Source organism: Schistocerca gregaria, chromosome 4 (genome assembly GCF_023897955.1).
Source record: "Schistocerca gregaria isolate iqSchGreg1 chromosome 4, iqSchGreg1.2, whole genome shotgun sequence".
In the NCBI taxonomy this organism is placed as follows: domain Eukaryota; kingdom Metazoa; phylum Arthropoda; class Insecta; order Orthoptera; family Acrididae; genus Schistocerca; species Schistocerca gregaria.
Genome location: NC_064923.1, coordinates 272744484 through 272763746, shown reverse-complemented (window position 1 = coordinate 272763746; position 19263 = coordinate 272744484). Strand labels below are relative to the sequence as shown.

Genomic DNA, 19263 nt, shown 5'->3' with positions numbered 1-19263 from the left:
AAATATTGATACGTACAACGATGGAAATGAAAAGTGTTAGACCACAAAGCACCAGTTTGATATTTATCAAAGTATCTGGAAGATTTCATCACATAACTGCTTGTTAATGATTGACTTTCAGTCCACTTGGATGTCATTCATCAAAATCAGTAAGAGGTCTGAGTACCCCACAGGAAAGAACACGCTCTTGTTTTTGTTGTACATCAGAAGTAAAGAGCCTCAAAAGATCATCATGAGGAATTTCTTGTCATGCCTGAATCGCATGCTAAGTTCACGAAGATTGTTGGCTGAATGCTGGTATGAAAGCATATGCCTCGCATCTCAGACAGTCTATATAGGTGACAAATCAAAGGACCAGGCAGTCCATTCGAGGGTCAGTACATTCATCAAGCCATTTGTAGTGTGAACTACAATGGGTGGGTTCTTGCATTATCCTGGTGGAATACCACATTTTGTACCATAGTCCCTGGTCATGGCAAAAGGGTTTACCATTCTTGCACATACTTACAATCAGTCATCCTCCCTTCAACAGTTACCAAATCAGTCCAGTTGTCATAACCAACATATGACATCAGGAGGTCGAGAGGCAGAAGAATCGAGAGTTGATGTCTCCTGTGACCTTTCACCAGCTCATCTATGAGCACATTAGCATTGATCTGAAGTGAGACTTAATGGAATGGCACAGAATGCCACTCATTGCCCCAGTTTACTCTGGCTCTACACCATGAAAAGCTCTACTTCCTGTGATATGATGTCGGTGGTAAACAATGCATGGAAATTTGAGATCTCATTCCGACTTCGATTAATCCATTCTAGATAGTTCGTCTCTGCACTCTACCTGTAACCTCTGCTTGGGTTTCAGCTGTTATCATCCATCTGTTTCTCAAAGCCATTTGAACTGTCTTACTATATTCTCATGGTGTAGTACTTGTTTAAGAACCTGTGTCTATTCTTCTTGGCACATTATCGTTCTGACTCTATCTTGTCACCATTTGTTATGCGGGCATTGCATTGTTGCCAATTGTTTGTGCAGTCATTTGGAGTTGTGCTTTCAAAGTGTGATAGATGATGATGAGCTGAGTCCACATATCCTTTGGACATTCTATGTTGTGATGTCCACCTTTAGTTGCAGTAATGGTGGACCTACCATGTAGCTTTCCTGTACCCACACCATTCCTCATCTGTAGGAATGGCTTTTTTTTTTCTCTGTACTGAATGTTAACTCACGTAAGAATGAAAATTTAATCAGCATGTCCTGCAAACATGGAAATACAGTAGTATCTGTTTGATAGTGTTTGGCCAAGATGTTAAAGGTGTCTAAATGTCCATTTCTATTAGTGTATTTTTCTTGCATTATGAAAATACAATAAGGGTGGCTTCTGACACCCACACGATTTGCAAATATGTATGGTGTTACAATAAAATACCGAGCAGATGTTATGAATGTTGAGTAATGCTGTGCGCATTTAATTTGATTATTGCATAAAGGAGATTAAAGCTGATAGTTCACTGCTGAGCGAAACTTAAGAATATTTGGTTATGATGATCTTAGAACTGTAATAATGAATTTATAACAAATTTCTTGTATGATGCCTACCACCGAGGTGTGAAAAAAAAATCACAGTCTAATGATTTGAAGTACATTTCTCAATCAGCTGGAATCTGATTTGACTCTACTTGTTTGAGTTTGTTGACAAGGTTTTTAAAATTTTTGTGGTGTGGCCTAGAATCTAGTGGTAAAAGGGATTTTTTCCTAAAGAAATAAAAAATGAAAGAAAAGTGCAACACATGAAAAAAAATTGTTTTCCTCTGCCATTTTTTTCAGTTGTAAAAGAGTCTAGTACAAAATTTTCAGCACAGAATCTTGACCTATGAACGTGCAATAACAGTGAAACTGTCAAGACAGATCGTGATCATTACAGTATAGTGTGCAGACATGGACTGAGCTGTAGGCTCCCTGTTTTTGTCCCCTGTAAAGGAGAATACTGATAAAGACTTTGTACAGAAGTTTTACTAAAACATTCTTTGCATTTGATACAAGAAACTTGATGATTTTAGTGACTTGAATATTGGACATAGTGTTTGCTGTTAATATTTCTATCTTTATAGATCCAGTTTTATACAGTTTTTTGAACCTGCAACTTCTTTCGAACCTATATCAGTATCGAAATAATATCACAGATTATAAAGTAATTTTATCTGGCTTCAAGATAAAGCTCTTAAAGTCATTCATTTAATGTCGCATTTGTTTCCAATCGCTTCTTGCATTATTTTGCAACTTGCTTTTCTATCAATACAATTCACATCCAAACAGTTGGCATGTTTCTTCACACCTTGGAGTATTTAAGTGACAGCTGCTTCAGCTTGGTGTACACTAATGGTTTGTTTAAGCTAGGAATAGGTTTTTGTGCATTCAAGTATGTCTCTAGGTGGTACTGCAGTTTTGCTTCCATTAGGGTAACTAACGACCACCTGTTCTGTTTTCTTGTAATTTTACAATTTTCTCAAGTGAATTTTCCTTTTGAAGCACAATATCTATTGGGAACTAACAACCACCTATCCTGTTTTCTTGTAATTTTACAATTTTCTCAATTGAATTTTCCTTTTGAAGCACAATATCTATTGGGCAGCAGAAATTTATTACCATCTTTGTTCAGTGATAAACTTTTTCTTTTGCTGATAAGGTAATTCTAGTTTTTTTTTTTTTTTTAAGATGGTTGTTTGTCATATTTGGACAATGCTTGCAGATTTATATAGAATATAAAAATCTTCAATTTCTCAGCATCAGAGGAGTCTCATATAAATGGTGTTGTAAAAGTTTGTACAATAGGTAATCTGCATTTAGGTTTTCATTTCATGGCTCTGTTGATTTCAATAATGTACCTCCATAATAAGCAGCAGGATTTCCTGTCACCTGTGATGCGAGATTGAATAGGCAGAATTTTTTTAATCTCATAATTTACATGTCAAATGCTTACTATAATTTAAAAGAATAAAGAATGAAAATATTAGGTCATATTAGGATGAAAAGACTGTGCCACAAAAAGTATTCACTTCTGTTCTCAACATAATGTTAATGTGATTATCTCCTACAGTGGCCACTGCTTTGATTGTAGACCTAGTGCGCTTCCTTCCTTGATCTTATCCACTCTTTGCTGAAATAACAGCTAGCTAGGCATATCAATCTCTTCATTGTTTGCAATAAGACAAGAAATAAGCTTAGAGATTGTATTGCCAGATTTGAAGTTCATAGTAAATCAAAAATTCTTGTTTCCAATTATAAATGCAACATGAAGATGTGCTTAGCGAAGATTTGCATAAAAACTACTATATTCATTTGAAATTAGTTTATGGTGTTGCCAAAACTGCATTTGTTTATAGGTCTATAAAAATTAGATTAGAACAGTCATGTTTGTTATTTCAGGCTGACAAAGGAGATTGCTCTGGATTGTGAAATGGTTGGAACTGATGACAAAACTGACATGGTTGCCAGAGTGAGCTTAGTTAATAAATTTGGAGACTGTGTGTACGATAAATACGTTGCTCCAACAGAAAAAGTTCATGATTATAGAACTTGGGTCAGCGGAATTCGACCAGAAAACCTGAAAAATGGTGAGTTTTTAAAGTATTTTACCCAGTTTTATTCCCATATGCCAGTGTGGAAGTTGGCACAGAAACAGCTAAGTGAAAAAATCTGTGCAGTTCACAAGTTTGTTTATGTATGTTTGTGTGAGACCACATTTACAAGATTGGTGTGCTGATTATAAGTTCTAGATACACTTATTTTACTGTTCATGTCACTTCTGCATGAACTTTCATTGATTGTATTAATACCTGTTTGTATTGTCATATGTTGTGGAATCTCGAGCTTTCGCGAGTGCTATAATAAACTCGTACTGCTATCTTTAATTTTAGGTTTAAACTTACTGTGCAGTTTTAAAGTTTTTGAGAACAGTAGGCGTATCCTCGTTCAATAAAATCGTTCTCTTAATTTCATTGTATAATTGCTTGGGAAATAGGTTATTTCTGAGAATTTCTGGGCACTTAAAAAACTATGTTTTTGTAAATTACTGATATGAGTATTTTGGATATGTAACTTACTTTTTAGCAATCAGAATTTGCTGCTCACAGCTACTGCCGAATAATACATTACCCCTTAATTTCATTGTATATCAAAGCCAGTAAATGTGATTTTTTTTTCTCTGAAAGCTACCGTTGTCCTGTGCATAACCTATGAGTAATTCGTAGTAAATTGGCATTTGTGATTTAATTAGTGTTGCAGGTCTTCTAACAAATGTATTGTGTTACGTCTGGTTGTCCCTTAAAGAAGTGTAGCCCTACATATTATCTACATTTATCGTAAATTAATTCTGTTTTCAAGTTTGCTAACAGCTACAATAAATTTTAGGAGACTAGTAATTTTTACCATAATCTTTTGTATTGCTTTGTTAGAAATCTCATTTTGTGTGCTTGCTTCAATTATTATAGAGAATTTGCAACTTTTTAGTTCAATAGATTGAAAGATAATCAGTAAGCTTAATTTAAATTTATCACTATTGAAAATGTAGCCCCACTGTGAATACTGTTCTCAAACATGACTGAGTTGGTTGATGTTCTTAAGCAACTTGAAATCATCCTGACTACTGTCAAACTATTGGGAGCTGCTGTGAACTGGTATGTTGGAAGAGCTCCCAAGAGTTTTGTATCTGTGATATTGGTACCAGAGATACCTCAACTACTATCCTTTCCTGTGGATCCTCCCTCCTCTGCAGAAAGTACAGGATCTGTCATTACTGCCCACTTGACTGCAAGTGGCATGTCATTGGTAGATATATAGGCATCCTGTATGGGGTGGAGGGGACTAGGGTGTTGTACCGATCCTCCTAACCAACAAGTTTGAAGTGCTGCCTTTTACTGAAACTCAAAACTGAGTCAGTGGGACTCACTTCAGCTATTTTGTGGAAACCTGTTTTCTCCAGTGGCAGAAGGAGGCAAACATAAAACGGTAGGGATCTATTAATCGTCGGCAGTTCAGACATACAGTGAATGATGGTACCCCCGTTTGAAAATGGTAGCAAGGGCCAGGAAAGGACACCAGGTACACTCAGTGTGTATGCCTGTGGGCCTCATTCAACAATGTTCAACAGGCTATTCCAGCAGCCATTGAGGGGACAGGGTGTAGGCAGCTGCAGATAGTAGTGCACGTTGGAGCAAATGATGCATGTCATTCCAATGATGCATGTTGTTTGGACTCCAAGGTCATACTTGGATCATTCCAGCAACTGGCAGAGAAGCATTATGCATGGAGTTTCAATGAAGCTCAAAATCTGCAGTATTATCCCCAGAACTGATTGTGGCTCATTGGTTCCCAGTCATGTGCAAAGATTCTGTGACCAGCTAGGCTGTGACTTCCTGTACTTGGGCTATAGATTTGAGAACTGTAGGGTCCTCCTAAATGGATGATGTGTGCACTACACATCAGAGGCTGATACTCAGGTAGTCGACTGTGTGTTGGGTGCACACAATGCTTTTTGGATTAGGCAACTCTCCTTCCAGTCCTGATAATGATAGCTGTAGGAAACACTGAAGTATCAGTGTAAGTTCGAAAGAAATGACTCCAGCAGTTGAAAGTTCTGAAATCTTGATGATTAACTGCTGAAGCATTCACAACAGAGTGCCAGAGTTAAAAAAGCCTTCCTGAGGAGCAGTGAAGCTCACATAATACTAGGTACAGAAAGCTGCATGAAACCTGAAGTTGATAGCATGGAGATTTTTGCAAAAAATTAAAGTGTGTATCAAAAGCATAGGCAAATGGGAAGTGGAGGTGGTGTATATTGTCACTGTAGAGAAGAAACTCAAATCCACTGAGAAGACTCAGTACCAGGGGTGAGCATGAAACGATAATCGGATCCTTCTATGTCCACTGGACTCATATCCTGATGTAACTGAAAACTTTAGAGAGAATCTTGGTTCACTTGTTCTTAAGTTCCCCAGCAGTACTGTAATTATTGGTGGAGACATCGATCATCCAACAATCAATTGGCAGAATGTCAGTTTTGTTAGTGGTGGGCGTGGTAAGATATCCTGTGAAATATTACCAAATGCCTTCTCTGAAAACTACATGGCACATATAGTTTGGAACCCCACTCGTGATGGAAATATATTTGATCTAATGGCAATGAATAGACCTGATCTCTTCGAGAATGTCCTCATTGGAAGTGGTATTAGTGACCATGACACAGTTGTGGAAACAATGGTTACCTAAGCACAACGTCAACTAAAACAAACTGAAAGAGGTATATGTTCAGTAAACCTGATAAAAAATTAATAGTGTCACACTTTAACAAGAAGCTTGAAACTTGCAGCACTTGGGAGCCTGTAGAGGTACTATGGCTCAGATTTAAAAGAATAGTTCACCATGCACTGGATAGATACGTACCCAGTAGAACAATTCAAAATGGGAGAGGCACTCCATGGTATGCAGTCACGGTAAAGATACTGCTAAAGAAACAGAGATTACTGAACAATAGGTGTAAAACAAAGTGTAAGGCTATAGATAGAGAGAGGCTGAATGAAACATGTTTGGCTGTCAAGAGAGCTTTGTGTCATGCCTTCAATGGCTACTGTAGCAGAATTTTGTCAAATAATCTTTCACAAAGCCCAAAGAAATTCTGGACATAAGTAAAAGTTAAATGTTAAATATTAAAAAATAAGTTGTGTACTTCACAAAACAAAAACCTGTAGTATCCTAAGACAATAATATCAATGAGTCACTGTTGGACTCTGCCAACTATTACGAACATCTGGATTTTAATGCTTCTCAGGGATACGAAATGGAATGATCACGTAGGCTCAATCATGAATGAAGCAGGTGGTAGACTTCAGTTTAATGGTAGAATACTGGGGAAATACAGTCAGTCTACAAAGGAGATTGCTTACAAATCACTTGTGCGACCAGTTCTAGAATATCGAATGGGAGATTGAATATTGAATAGGAATTTGCACGCGTGTGTGTGTGTGTGTGTGTGTGTGTGTGTTTGATCCGTGTGAGATTGCCACAGAGATGCTGAAGGAATTGAACTGGCACCCTTGAAGATAGACATCTCTTTACAAAGTTTCAAGAACTGGCTTTAAATGACGACTAGTAATACTCGACAACCCCCTACGTATTGCTCACGTATGGATCGTGAGGGTAAGATTAGAATAATTATTGCATGCACAGAAGCATTCAAACAATCATTCTTCCTGCACTCCATATGTGACTGGAAAGGGAAGAAACCTTAGTAACTGGTACAATGGGACATACCCTCTGTCATGTACTTCAAGGATGGTAGTTTTCAGAGTAGTGCTGTAGATGTAGATTGACATTTTGCCACCCTTAGTAAATTTATGAAACATCTACTTGCAACATATATGTTGATTAGGGAGCAGATATGGTAAAGCAATATTTTTATTGATTGTAAATTAGCTTCTTGGCAACTGTGACTTTCATGGCAATTTAACACTGAGTGTAGCCTGCCAGTCTCATTTTAATCTCAAAGCTATTAGCATTTTTACCAATACATCACATATACACTCCTGGAAATGGAAAAAAGAACACATTGACACCGGTATGTCAGACCCACCATACATGCTCCGGACACTGCGAGAGGGCTGTACAAGCAATGATCACACGCACGGCACAGCGGACACATCAGGAACCGCGGTGTTGGCCGTCGAATGGCGCTAGCTGCGCAGCATTTGTGCACCGCCGCCGTCAGTGTCAGCCAGTTTGCCGTGGCATACGAAGCTCCATCGCAGTCTTTAACACTGGTAGCATGCCGCGACAGCGTGGACGTGAACCGTATGTGCAGTTGACGGACTTTCAGCGAGGGCGTATAGTGGGCATGCGGGAGGCCGGGTGGACGTACCGCCGAATTGCTCAACACGTGGGGCGTGACGTCTCCAAAGTACATCGAATTTGTCGCCAGTGGTTGGCGGAAGGTGCACGTGCCCGTCGACATGGGACCGGACCGCAGCGACGCACGGATGCACGCCAAGACCGTAGGATCCTACGCAGTGCTGTAGGGGACCGCACCGCCACTTCCCAGCAAATTAGGGACACTGTTGCTCCTGGGGTATCGGCGAGGACCATTCGCAACCGTCTCCATGAAGCTGGGCTACGGTCCCGCACACCGTTAGGCCGTCTTCCGCTCATGCCCCAACATCGTGCAGCCCGCCTCCAGTGGTGTCGTGACAGGCGTGAATGGAGGGACGAATGGAGACGTGTCGTCTTCAGCGATGAGAGTCGCTTCTGCCTTGGTGCCAATGATGGTCGTATGCGTGTTTGGCGCCGTGCAGGTGAGCGCCACAATCAGGACTGCATACGACCGAGGCACACAGGGCCAACACCCGGCATCATGGTGTGGGGAGCGATCTCCTACACTGGCCGTACACCTCTGGTGATCGTCGAGGGGACACTGAATAGTGCACAGTGCATCCAAACCGTCATCGAACCCATCGTTCTACCATTCCTAGACCGGCAAGGGAACTTGCTGTTCCAACAGGACAATGCACGTCCGCATGTATCCCGTGCCACCCAACGTGCTCTAGAAGGTGTAAGTCAACTACCCTGGCCAGCAAGATCTCCGGATCTGTCTCCCATTGAGCATGTTTGGGACTGGATGAAGCGTCGTCTCACGTGGTCTGCACGTCCAGCACGAACGCTGGTCCAACTGAGGCGCCAGATGAAAATGGCATGGCAAGCCGTTCCACAGGACTACATCCAGCATCTCTACGATAGTCTCCATGGGAGAAAAGCAGCGTGCATTGCTGCGAAAGGTGGATATACACTGTACTAGTGCCGACATTGTGCATGCTCTGTTGCCTGTGTCTATGTGCCTGTGGTTCTGTCAGTGTGATCATGTGATGTATCTGACCCCAGGAATGTGTCAATAAAGTTTCCCCTTCCTGGGACAATGAATTCACGGTGTTCTTATTTCAATTTCCAGGAGTGTATCTGTATCTAAGCTGAACAGTATTTTTTAAGGCAATCTCCCCCCCCCCCCCCCCCCCCCCCCCCCCCAACACACACACACAGTGTTGCACCTCTGAATTATGTACAGTATTTTTTAGGCAATTCCCCCAGCAGACACACACACACACACACACACACACACACACACACACACGCACACACACACACAGAGAGAGAGAGAGAGAGAGAGAGAGAAGCTTTTCTGTATAATGCAGTTGGAGACTGTCATTATAACAGAGCCTTCAATGCTGCAATGCTCTTGGCCTCAGTTTCAGCAAGCGTGTACCCGACAGTTACCTCCACTCTTGCCCGCATGCCTCTCACTTCACTCATTCTAGGCTCACACTCTCTTCTCTGTTGTCTCTATCTTCCTCTGTTCCTCCATGTCTTCATGTGCCACACACAATCCCTTGTGCCTGTGCTAGGGCAAGCTCAGCAGTGCCACATTTGTATTTCCTTTCATCATTGCCTCTCCCTTCCAGCCATCAGTTGCCCTTCCTTCCATCCCCCACCACCACCAGCACCACCACCACTTCCCACCCTCTCCACTCCTATCTTCTCTCACCCATTCCACCTGACTCAACTTTTCACTGTAGTCAAGGTTCAGCACTAGGACAATGTAGGTGTAGGTGTGTGTGTGTGTGTGTGTGTGTGTGTGTGTGTGTGTGTGTGTTTTGTGTTAGCTACCTCTGAAGATTGTCTGCAAGCTGAGCAATGTTTTCAGTCTTGCATCTGTGCCACTCCGTGCCTCAATTGTAAAGAGGGTGTTTACTAACAGTTCTTCCATCATTTCAATCAATTGTAGATAGACAACATTTGTGCTTGTAGAGTTGCAAATGTAGAGAAAGACAAAACATGGAATAGAAATAAATTAAAGGTAAGTAAAGAACAGTAAAATAAATTGTCAGCAATAGGAGAGATGACTCTAGGTTTCTGTTTTGTATGAGTCTATGCATTTTAATACTGAAAGGGGATGAATCCATTATGATTTATTTGTTAGTATTTAATCATTTGCAAAATATGCAGTAATATCATATGATATACTTGACACTAATAGTTTATTTACTTGACATTCTTCTGTAATAAATAAAATCCACAGAATTATGATATATAAATAAGTAATATTATTTATAGATTCGTTGATATAGAGACTATATTTTAAAATCTATGTAAAAAGGAATTAGAACGGTTACAAAAGTTGCATTTTTGTATTTTGAGAAGGAGAAGATGTACTACAAATTGAGACTTGAACTGTGTAAAGCTAAGTTCTTTTTACTCACATGCATAGAACTCTCATCGGAAAGGTAAAATCACAAGTACTTGTTGCAGAAATCTTTTTGTACTGTGTATGCCAAGCCTATGTTTCAATAGGATTCCACAAGAAATTATTGGAAACATTGACATCTACTATTAATTGCCATGATCATGACCTTGTCAGATATTTAGGACACTTAGCCTTTGTATTTTAACTGAAAACTTTTTTTATAGTAAATGATTTATTGAGTGATTACTGATGTTATTAGTTTATTAGATGTGTGATAAAAAACTTATAACTACTTTTCCTCACCCATGCCTTCTCTCTCTGTCCGACCAGTCATGAGCTAGGGTCATGAACATCTGTCGTCATGGGTCCTAAATTTAATTTGAGAGAAAATTGCAGCCTCAACTTCTGAACAGTAATTGCATAAAGAGCAAAATAACATGAATCACAAACTATTGTTCTTCGCAACAGAAAAGTAAATGTTCTAATCAAATTATTTCCATACTCCCTTAGCTGAAGATTTTAAACAAGTTCAAAAGGAAGTAGCAGAACTTCTCCGGGGCCGACTGTTGGTGGGTCACGCACTGCGAAATGACTTAAAAGTTTTATATTTGAGTCATCCACGAAGATATACAAGAGACACTCAAAGGTAAGAATTGTTTCTTTTTGCATTTAGATACAAAGTCAAATAATATTAGAAAATTCCACCTTAGTAGCTAAGTTTTCCATCTGTATTTTGCTATAAATTCCTGTGGCTTAATCACGCATGCAGAGCGCTCATGCGCAAACATGTGAGAAAGTGTAGTGTTTGAATGAATGCACCCATATTGATTACAGCTCACAAGCTGAATCATTGCCTTCCATTGTTGGGTGAAATTCAGTGTGCGTAGACGTTATTAACAAAATTTCCATTTATCTGTCAACTACCAGTCATTTTTATTACTGTACTGTTTTGTAGTGTGACAGAGTGACATGGTTTTATGGCTTTGTTTTTGTAGAGCCCATTGAATGTATATTATCCAGTATGAAGTTAGGTATTTCAATTCTTTCATTGCTTTGATAAAAGTAACATTATTACTCGTGTGTGTGAAATAGGTTCAAACTATTCAGAGAGTTGGCCAAAACCAAGCGACCAAGTCTGAAGAAGCTTGCAGCAGCAGTTCTGAATGTGAATATACAGGAAGGTGAACATAGCTCAGTAAGTATTGTTAATCTAATTGCAAATTGTTTTGAAAAGTGTTGGTGTGTGTAAAATACCCATACATCCAATTTACATTCTGTGTTGGAACACTTTTACCAGAATACCTCATAACTATTATCAGTAATTATACTTTTATGCTTTTTGAGTATAATTGATGTGAGATATGAAAAAATTAGCTGAATATACATTTACTTAGTATATTTCCCTATTTTTTTCACCAATATACAGAACATTCAACCAACACAAATAACCACGACCAACACAAGGAAGTGAAATCATATCCATTGTACACAAAAAAACAAAAACAAAAGTTCAGTTAATAATTGAATAGTTGGGAGCAGTATAATCTGTATCTCCTGTGGATCATACACAGATGTTCACCAATGGTAATTTATTCCAGTTGATGTGTACCTCTAAACAGCTCACACAAAACCATCAGGACCACAATATGTGCAAGCAATGACTCCAGACCTCCACCACTCCAGACCACAACACAAGGGGTTGCATGTTGTTTTCCTTCAGGAGAACCAATGTACGTCACTGCAGATTGTCTTTTGTTGATGACCATTTGGTTCTCTACTGCAGCTGTGATAGGTAGTCCTTTTACCACTGTTTCCACAAATCCTGCTTACACTGCTGCATGAACTGCCATCCTGACAAACTGGATGATGGCTCTGAAAGCAAGCCTAGCTGTAGGACTTTTGTCAGGGTATAACACTACTAGTTATTACTACAAAAGTAAGTCCTGTCCCCTATAATGTTACTCTGTAGACAGGAATTAAAGTTAACTATGAGCTTGTACTAATTTGAAGGAATGGGCCTAGGTTTCGTTCCTGAAAGATTATATTTTGAAAGGGGTCGGTAATATTTAACTGAAATTGAACCAAAGTTGTTCATGTTGTAAAATAAAACAGTATTCATGTAAATAAAAAACAGTTGCCAGCCTAAGAAAGCAAAGTAATTCCAAGTAAATGCACTGTTCAGCAACACAACTATGAGATTTTATATAGGACTGAAGTCTGTTTTGTAAATTCATTGTGAAACCAGCACATTCTAGCAAATAGTGGTAAGGTAGCTAGTCATAAGCAGCACAGATAGAAGGTTAAAATGTTTTGGCAGCAAAGTACCTCCCAGTAAAGTGCATCATCAATACTAAAGCAAGAAAGAAAGTGTTCCATACGCAGAACCACTTAATAAGGGAGGCGCACAGCTAAATTGGATGTGAGGTGGCTTAAATGCTTTGCTATTAAAAGACAGTAATATAAAAATGGCTATCAAACTATTGTGTTATCGTGGATACCATTGGTTTTCAAGTGGAACATATGAGAGTTTGCATTAGACAGAATGTAACTGATGTGTGGGGACCCTGAATCTGTTATAGTCTGAGTAAGCTGTAGCCAGTTATATTTACGAGACTACAAATGTGTCTAGAATAATTACTACATTTCCTAAATACTTCTGTTGTGAGAATTACTGGCTGAATCTTAAGTGGGAGACCCAGAAACTTTTTTGCCCATTGAGTTGGTTTAAGGCTGTTACTTCAAGCAAGATTCAGTAAGGATACCTAAATAAATATTGTTATATGATTAAAAGCACTGTTACAAACCTGCAAATCAAATAATAATTGTGTAGGCCTTTAAACTGTAATGGTGTATAATTGCTTCTCATAATCACAATACTTTTCTGTTACTTTTAAAAACTGTTCACATTGCAGATCATGTGGAACACACTGTACAGAAGACTAACTGAACACCAGAGAAAATTATTATTCCACAAAAGTGAATAAACACGTTTGAAACAGTAAAGATTCTGTAGCCCAATAGAATTCGGCTACTTGGAATTATTTTAGCACTAGGAATAGGAACCTGCCCAGGAAAAAATGACCGAGGAGAAATAAGTGTTCTTGACATGAGTTGGAAATAGAGCAATTATTATTTGAACATTAAGCAAATCACTGGTCCATTCAAAAGTGTATAATACTAAACTTTACTTGTTCTGAAGGTTGTGTGTGGCGGTCTTCTTCAGTGCAAGTATGAATTCGTCATACAAGATCATGGGTGTTAATGTGAAATTGTTCTGTAAATGTTATTTTGGTACCAGAATTTCATGATTCAGAGCAAAATGATAAATCCCATGATCAATAGATACATCCATATCTGAGACATAATTAATCTTATCTTGTTGCTGTCCTTGCCCCCTTCAGAACTCAGTATGTTAACTGTTGAATGCTGGCTGCCGGCTGTATGTGCCACAAAGTCTTCTGCTGTACTTCATGCCAAACCACCTTTTAGTTTCCCACCTACAGTTTTTCGTTCAGAGGAACTTCCCTCCAGGTTTTACATCTGTACAAACTTATGTGCCATATGTGTGAACCAATTTTATGCTCACTATTTTAATACATTGGCATTATAAAAAGCATAATGTGGCCTGCTGTGCCACAAAAATGCATGAACGGACCAGAGCTGTTCAGTTGGAACAAGCTAACTACGTTAGGTATCCTCTGGTGCGCACTCTTATCAATAGGAAAATTCTGGCAACATGTGTGGCGCACAAGGGCATGGGTCAATAAAAAGCAACAGCAGTGTGAGCTGAGCTAAGGTACTGTGGAGACAATTATTCAGAAGTCTAGTTCTGCAAGCTGCAGACCACATGGGTTGATCCCATATCAACTCATACGGAAGTTTTATGCTCTCAGTTTGTTTTCACTTTTGTATTGTTGCATGGGGAGAGAGCATGGTGCACCTTGATCCCGAAGAAAGCTTGCTTTGTTCCACACATGTGTCAGTTGTTCTCCTGTAGTCACGTTATCAGACGATGCACTCGTCACTGAGGAGTGTATACACACCAGGATCAGCGTTTGTGTGGAACTACAGTGCAATGCCATAGCTGCAGTTGACAGATATCGCCATCAAATTTCATTCTAAAACAATGGAAACACCAGGTTGGAATATCAGCAATCTAAGGGAAAGATAGAGTGCTACTCAACATAAAGATGACATGTTGAGTTACAGACAGGGACAACGAAAATGCACTTTTACATTAGTGTTTGGCCTAAGGCTTCATCAGAAAAGGAAATACACATACATTCATTCACATAAGCAAGCATACCTCACACATATGACTGTCATTTCTGGCAGCTCAGACTATAGTGCAACTGTCATGTAGAATAGAAGCAATAGTCTGGATGAGGGCAGGAAGGAGGTAGAAATAATAGGGTACAGATGGGGGGGGGGGGGGGGGGGGGGGAGAACAGCGCTGTCTGGCAGAGCGTGCAGGGACTAAGCTGCCAACAGGTGCAACATTGGAAGGCTGCAGAAAGGGGATGGGGGAGGAGAAATGGGGAGCGAAAAAGGAATGGGGTGAGGATCCAGATGGCTAGGTAAGTGAAGCAGCCATTGAAATCAAGCATGTTATGTTTAGCTGCATGTTGTGCCACGTGATAGTCTGTTTTGCTCTTGGCCACAGTTTGGCAGTGGCCGTTCATCCTGGTGGAGAGCTAATTGGTAGTCATATCAATATAAAAATCTATGCAGGATATGTTGGCCGAGATACCCTATCTTCATTCTTTTACAACCTCAACACCTTCTCTCCCTGAGCTTCAACTGGTTCTTCTCATCCCAATGTGCCACCTTTGTGGTCGTTGATCACCTCCTCTCTGATGGCTCCGTCTACACATCTGACCGCATTAAACCTTTCCACACCAATAAAATCCCACCCATACAGCCTGGCCTCCTGGGGATGGGATATTTGCAGTGACAAGCAATCCCTTGCCAAGTATGCTGAGGGTCTCACCAAGGCCTTCACAGACAGGCACTATCGTCCATAGCTAGTCCACAGACAGATCTCTAGTGCCATTTTTTCTCACACCCTCTATCCTCCCACCACCCCCAAAAACCAGTTACAAAGGAGTGCCCTGTTTGTCATCCAGTACTGCCCTGGACTGGAACAACTGAACCACATACTTTGCCAGAGCTTTGATTATCTATCATCATGCCCTGAAATAAGGAACGTTCTACTCAAGATCCTCCCTACCCCTCCTAAAGTGGTGTTCCATCATCTGTCAAACCTCCACAATGTCCTAGTCCATTCCTATGTCACTCCTAATCCCATCCCCTTGCTATAGGGATCATACCCCTGTGCAAGACCTAGAAGCAAGACATGCCCAATCCACGCAACCAGCACATCCTATTCTAGTTCTGTCATAGCATTATCCTACCCCATCAGAGGCCAGGCCACCTGTGAAAGCAGCCATTTCATATACCAGCGGTTCACCAGGATGAGTGGCCACTGCCAAACTGTGGCCTAGAGCAAAGTAGACCTCCCTTTGGCACAACATGCAGCTGGACATAAAATACTTGCTTTCAATGGATGCTTCACTACCTGACCAATCTAAATTCTCCCCTCCAGCACCACTTTTCTGAACTACGCAGATGTTTTCCTAACCTCAACCTACGATAACCTAATGTCCCCACACCATCCACCCAATAGTTTCCACCCCCTTTGTCCTAACGCCTCCTACCCATTCTTCTCTCCCACCCTCCTTTTCTGCCGCTGTCTGCCTGCCCATCTTTCCTCTTCCCCATTCCTCTCCTTTTTCGCTACCCATTTCTCCCCTCCCCCCTTCCCCACCTCCATGCCCCACAGCCTTTGATGCTGTGTCTATGAGCACTCTAGTCCCTGCACACCCTGCTTGACAGCACTCTTCTCTCCACCCACTCATCCCCTGCTACCCCTTCCCCTTCCCGGCCTCTCCAGATAGCTGCTTCCATTTTACGCGATAGTTTCATTCTGGTCTGAACTGCCAGAGATGGAAGTCGTGTGTGTGTGTGTGTGTGTGTGTGTGTGTGTGTGTGTGTGAGTGGTATGCTTGCTTATATGAATATGCTTCCTTTCTTGACAAAGGAACATGTACGTGTCTTCTCATTGTGCCTGTTTGCTACTCAACACAACTTTTCCTAGTTCAGAAAGGAATGAAGTGGGATAAGTTTGCTTTTCTTAGGGATTGTTTGATGTGTAGTAGTTCTTCAGTCTCCTTGTACTTAATGTGCTGTTGCACTGTACGAATTGCTGCCCTTGATGCTATATTAAATTCTCCTGTGGTCAAGATTTCTTGGTGCCTCTTGGTGGGTGGCTGTTTGAGATTGTATACTTCAATACATACACCATTTTTTTTCAATTTTGAGTGTGAAGAATAATGTTGGGCTATTTCATTCTTAGTGCAGGTAGTAGTGAATGAGCAAACATGTTGATTATGTGTCTCTGGTATGTCAGCTATTTCATCTGCATAATTCATTGTGCTAATAGGCCTCCTGAAGTGACTGGACCTGCCCACCATAGCTTACTTTCTCCAAGACAAGATGTCATTGAGGCAAGTGTTTGATGATGGTTTTTCTGTTGCAGTAATCACTACACGAAGTCTACTAGTATAGCTTGCATCTTTAAGCAGTGGATGCTTTGCCATGTAATATGAGCAGGTTTCTTCCTCTCTGGTCATAAGTCCATATGATTCAAATCTTCATATTCCCTCATAAAGCATACACATTGTGCCTTAAACAGAATTAATTTCTTCTTGTTACCTCAACTGTTTGATCTGAAAGTTAAGTTTTGTGTTGCGTGCGAGGTGTGAGTACCCTTTGCACATTGGGCTTGATTGAATGGAAATATCAGTTACGCTTGGTACGCGACAGCGACCGGACGTGTCGGTACTTCCGCGTAGTCGTAGCGCCACAAGCCGTGTTTATAATAATTCTTGGATTGTGGCCTGTGATATTCTGTGTTCCTTCACTACCGTCATATACAAGCTTCTTAATTTACTCACAGCGGTCCCGACCACTCATAAAGTGCAGATATGGCACCCAGTGTACCTCGTAAGAACACCTGTGTTTTGCATTTGAGAGATCTTCCAGGAATGTGCAACCGAGTTCTCTAGAAATCCATGACTGGATAGTAGATATTATTGGCATCACATCCGATCAGGTCCACGCAGCATATTATGACATGGCGGAATACTGTTTCTTTGTGAAGTTTTTAGACCAGATACAACTGGAGAAAATTTTGGTGAACACTGGTGGGAAAGCAGAGTTCCGACAACGTGATCAGTCGGTAAGTACAATTTCAATAACTAACGCCGACATTGAGTATAAACAAGTGCGAGTGTTCAATTTGCCACCTGAGGTTGAGAATTGCTTTCTTAGAGATATCCTCGCCAAATACGGAGACATCCGACAGATTAGAAACGAAAAATGGTCGAGCCGTCACAAACTCCAATGTTATAGTGGGGTTCGTTCAGTTGACATGGCCGTTAAAGTCAATATCCCATCCTATATAATGGTTTGTGGTTATAAGGCTCATGTCATTTACGAGGGGCAAGTAGGCACTTGTTGAGTGGCCATTTACGAGAGGATTGCCCACGGCGAGTTGTCGTACTTCGAAACAATCTGCAGCAACGACAGAGATTAACATTGGCTGATGTCCTAACTCAAAATCAGACGCCTTCTGTGACTGACTCCCAACTGAGTGCATCTGTGTCAGAGGACAACGATCTCGGTAACAGCACCTTCCCACCCTTGCCTCAAAAACCCGTGGCCAGTCACCCCTTAGTCACCGGTGTTGCATTATCTGTCAGTAACAAACGACGACGTACTATAAGTGATGGTAGTGGTTCCGGCGACCAGGTAGTAAAAAATCAAACCGATGACTCGGAGCCATGGGCCCCCACACAGGACACGCAAGTGTCGGATGGCGCAGTTACGACCCGCCAAATTCCCATTCAACCGCCCGACACAGAAACTGTCAATACGAGTGCAGCTGAGTGTTTACAGCAATCCGTTCCGATGCTGCTTGCCGACTCGCCGCAGGTGGCTAACACAAAAGAGGCGGCAGTTAGTCAACTGCAACTCGTAAACACGGCGGATGAAGCACGCGGTGCAGAGCGTGACATAAACAGCCACCACCTCGAAACTGCTTCCAAACAACACGAGGACCCGGACAGCTGTATACAAATAGCCAGTGTGGCTCCAAACAAACACAGTGGGCCTACTGAAGCTGCATCTTCGGACTTGCCGCCACCCGTTCCGAAGCAAGGACTTTCACATACTGCTTACAGCCATGACTCGCCGACTCCGCCATCTTCAATGACACTTCGGACGACTTTGCGATGGCGCAATATAGTTAAACCAAAGGACTCTGTGGCTGGAAGTGACTTAAAAAGTAAAGTCAGCGCGAAAACTGGTACAAAACCTGGGGATGTAGGTTCAAAGTCCGACGGTGAGATGGACTGGGCTCCCTACGCTTCCCATCACCCACAAGTCTCGGATGATCATGAGTCAAGCTTATAAGTTTTTGTCCCTGAACATAAATAGAGTTAGGACAGATTTAAAATTAGCAATGCTACGGCAGTTTATCCATGAGTCCCAAGCTGATATAGTTCTGTTACAGGAAGTGTCTATTTTAAGTTTTCATGTATCAGGATTTGCAACAATCGTAAACACCATGGCGGACGGGGGTACAGGTACGGCCATTCTATCACGAGACGGAATCTCAGTGAGCAATATCGAAATGTTGGACTCCGGTAGAGGCATAGCTTGCCAAATTTTTGACGTCACCCTCGTCAATATCTATGCTCCATCAGGAACGACCTTAAAATCAGAAAGAGCTAACTTCTTCAAACAAGACATCATATACTTGCTACGCCGCAACCCAACCCAGTTGATAATTAGTGGTGATTTCAACTGTGTGATCCACAGGAAAGACCAATCGCCAAACTTTAATTACTGTAGGGAACTA

At 41.1% G+C, this 19263-nt stretch overlaps 1 protein-coding gene across 1 annotated transcript in view; it reads left to right on the top strand.

Moving 5' to 3' along the window:
- The window catches only part of LOC126365994 (uncharacterized), a 58702-nt gene that overhangs the window by 32125 nt on the left and 7314 nt on the right, over positions 1-19263 (top strand). The window contains exons 4-6 of the mRNA XM_050008816.1: positions 3425-3612; positions 10791-10926; positions 11373-11475. Coding sequence (XP_049864773.1) covers positions 3425-3612; positions 10791-10926; positions 11373-11475 — 427 coding nt within the window. The remainder of the gene's footprint in view (positions 1-3424; positions 3613-10790; positions 10927-11372; positions 11476-19263) is intronic.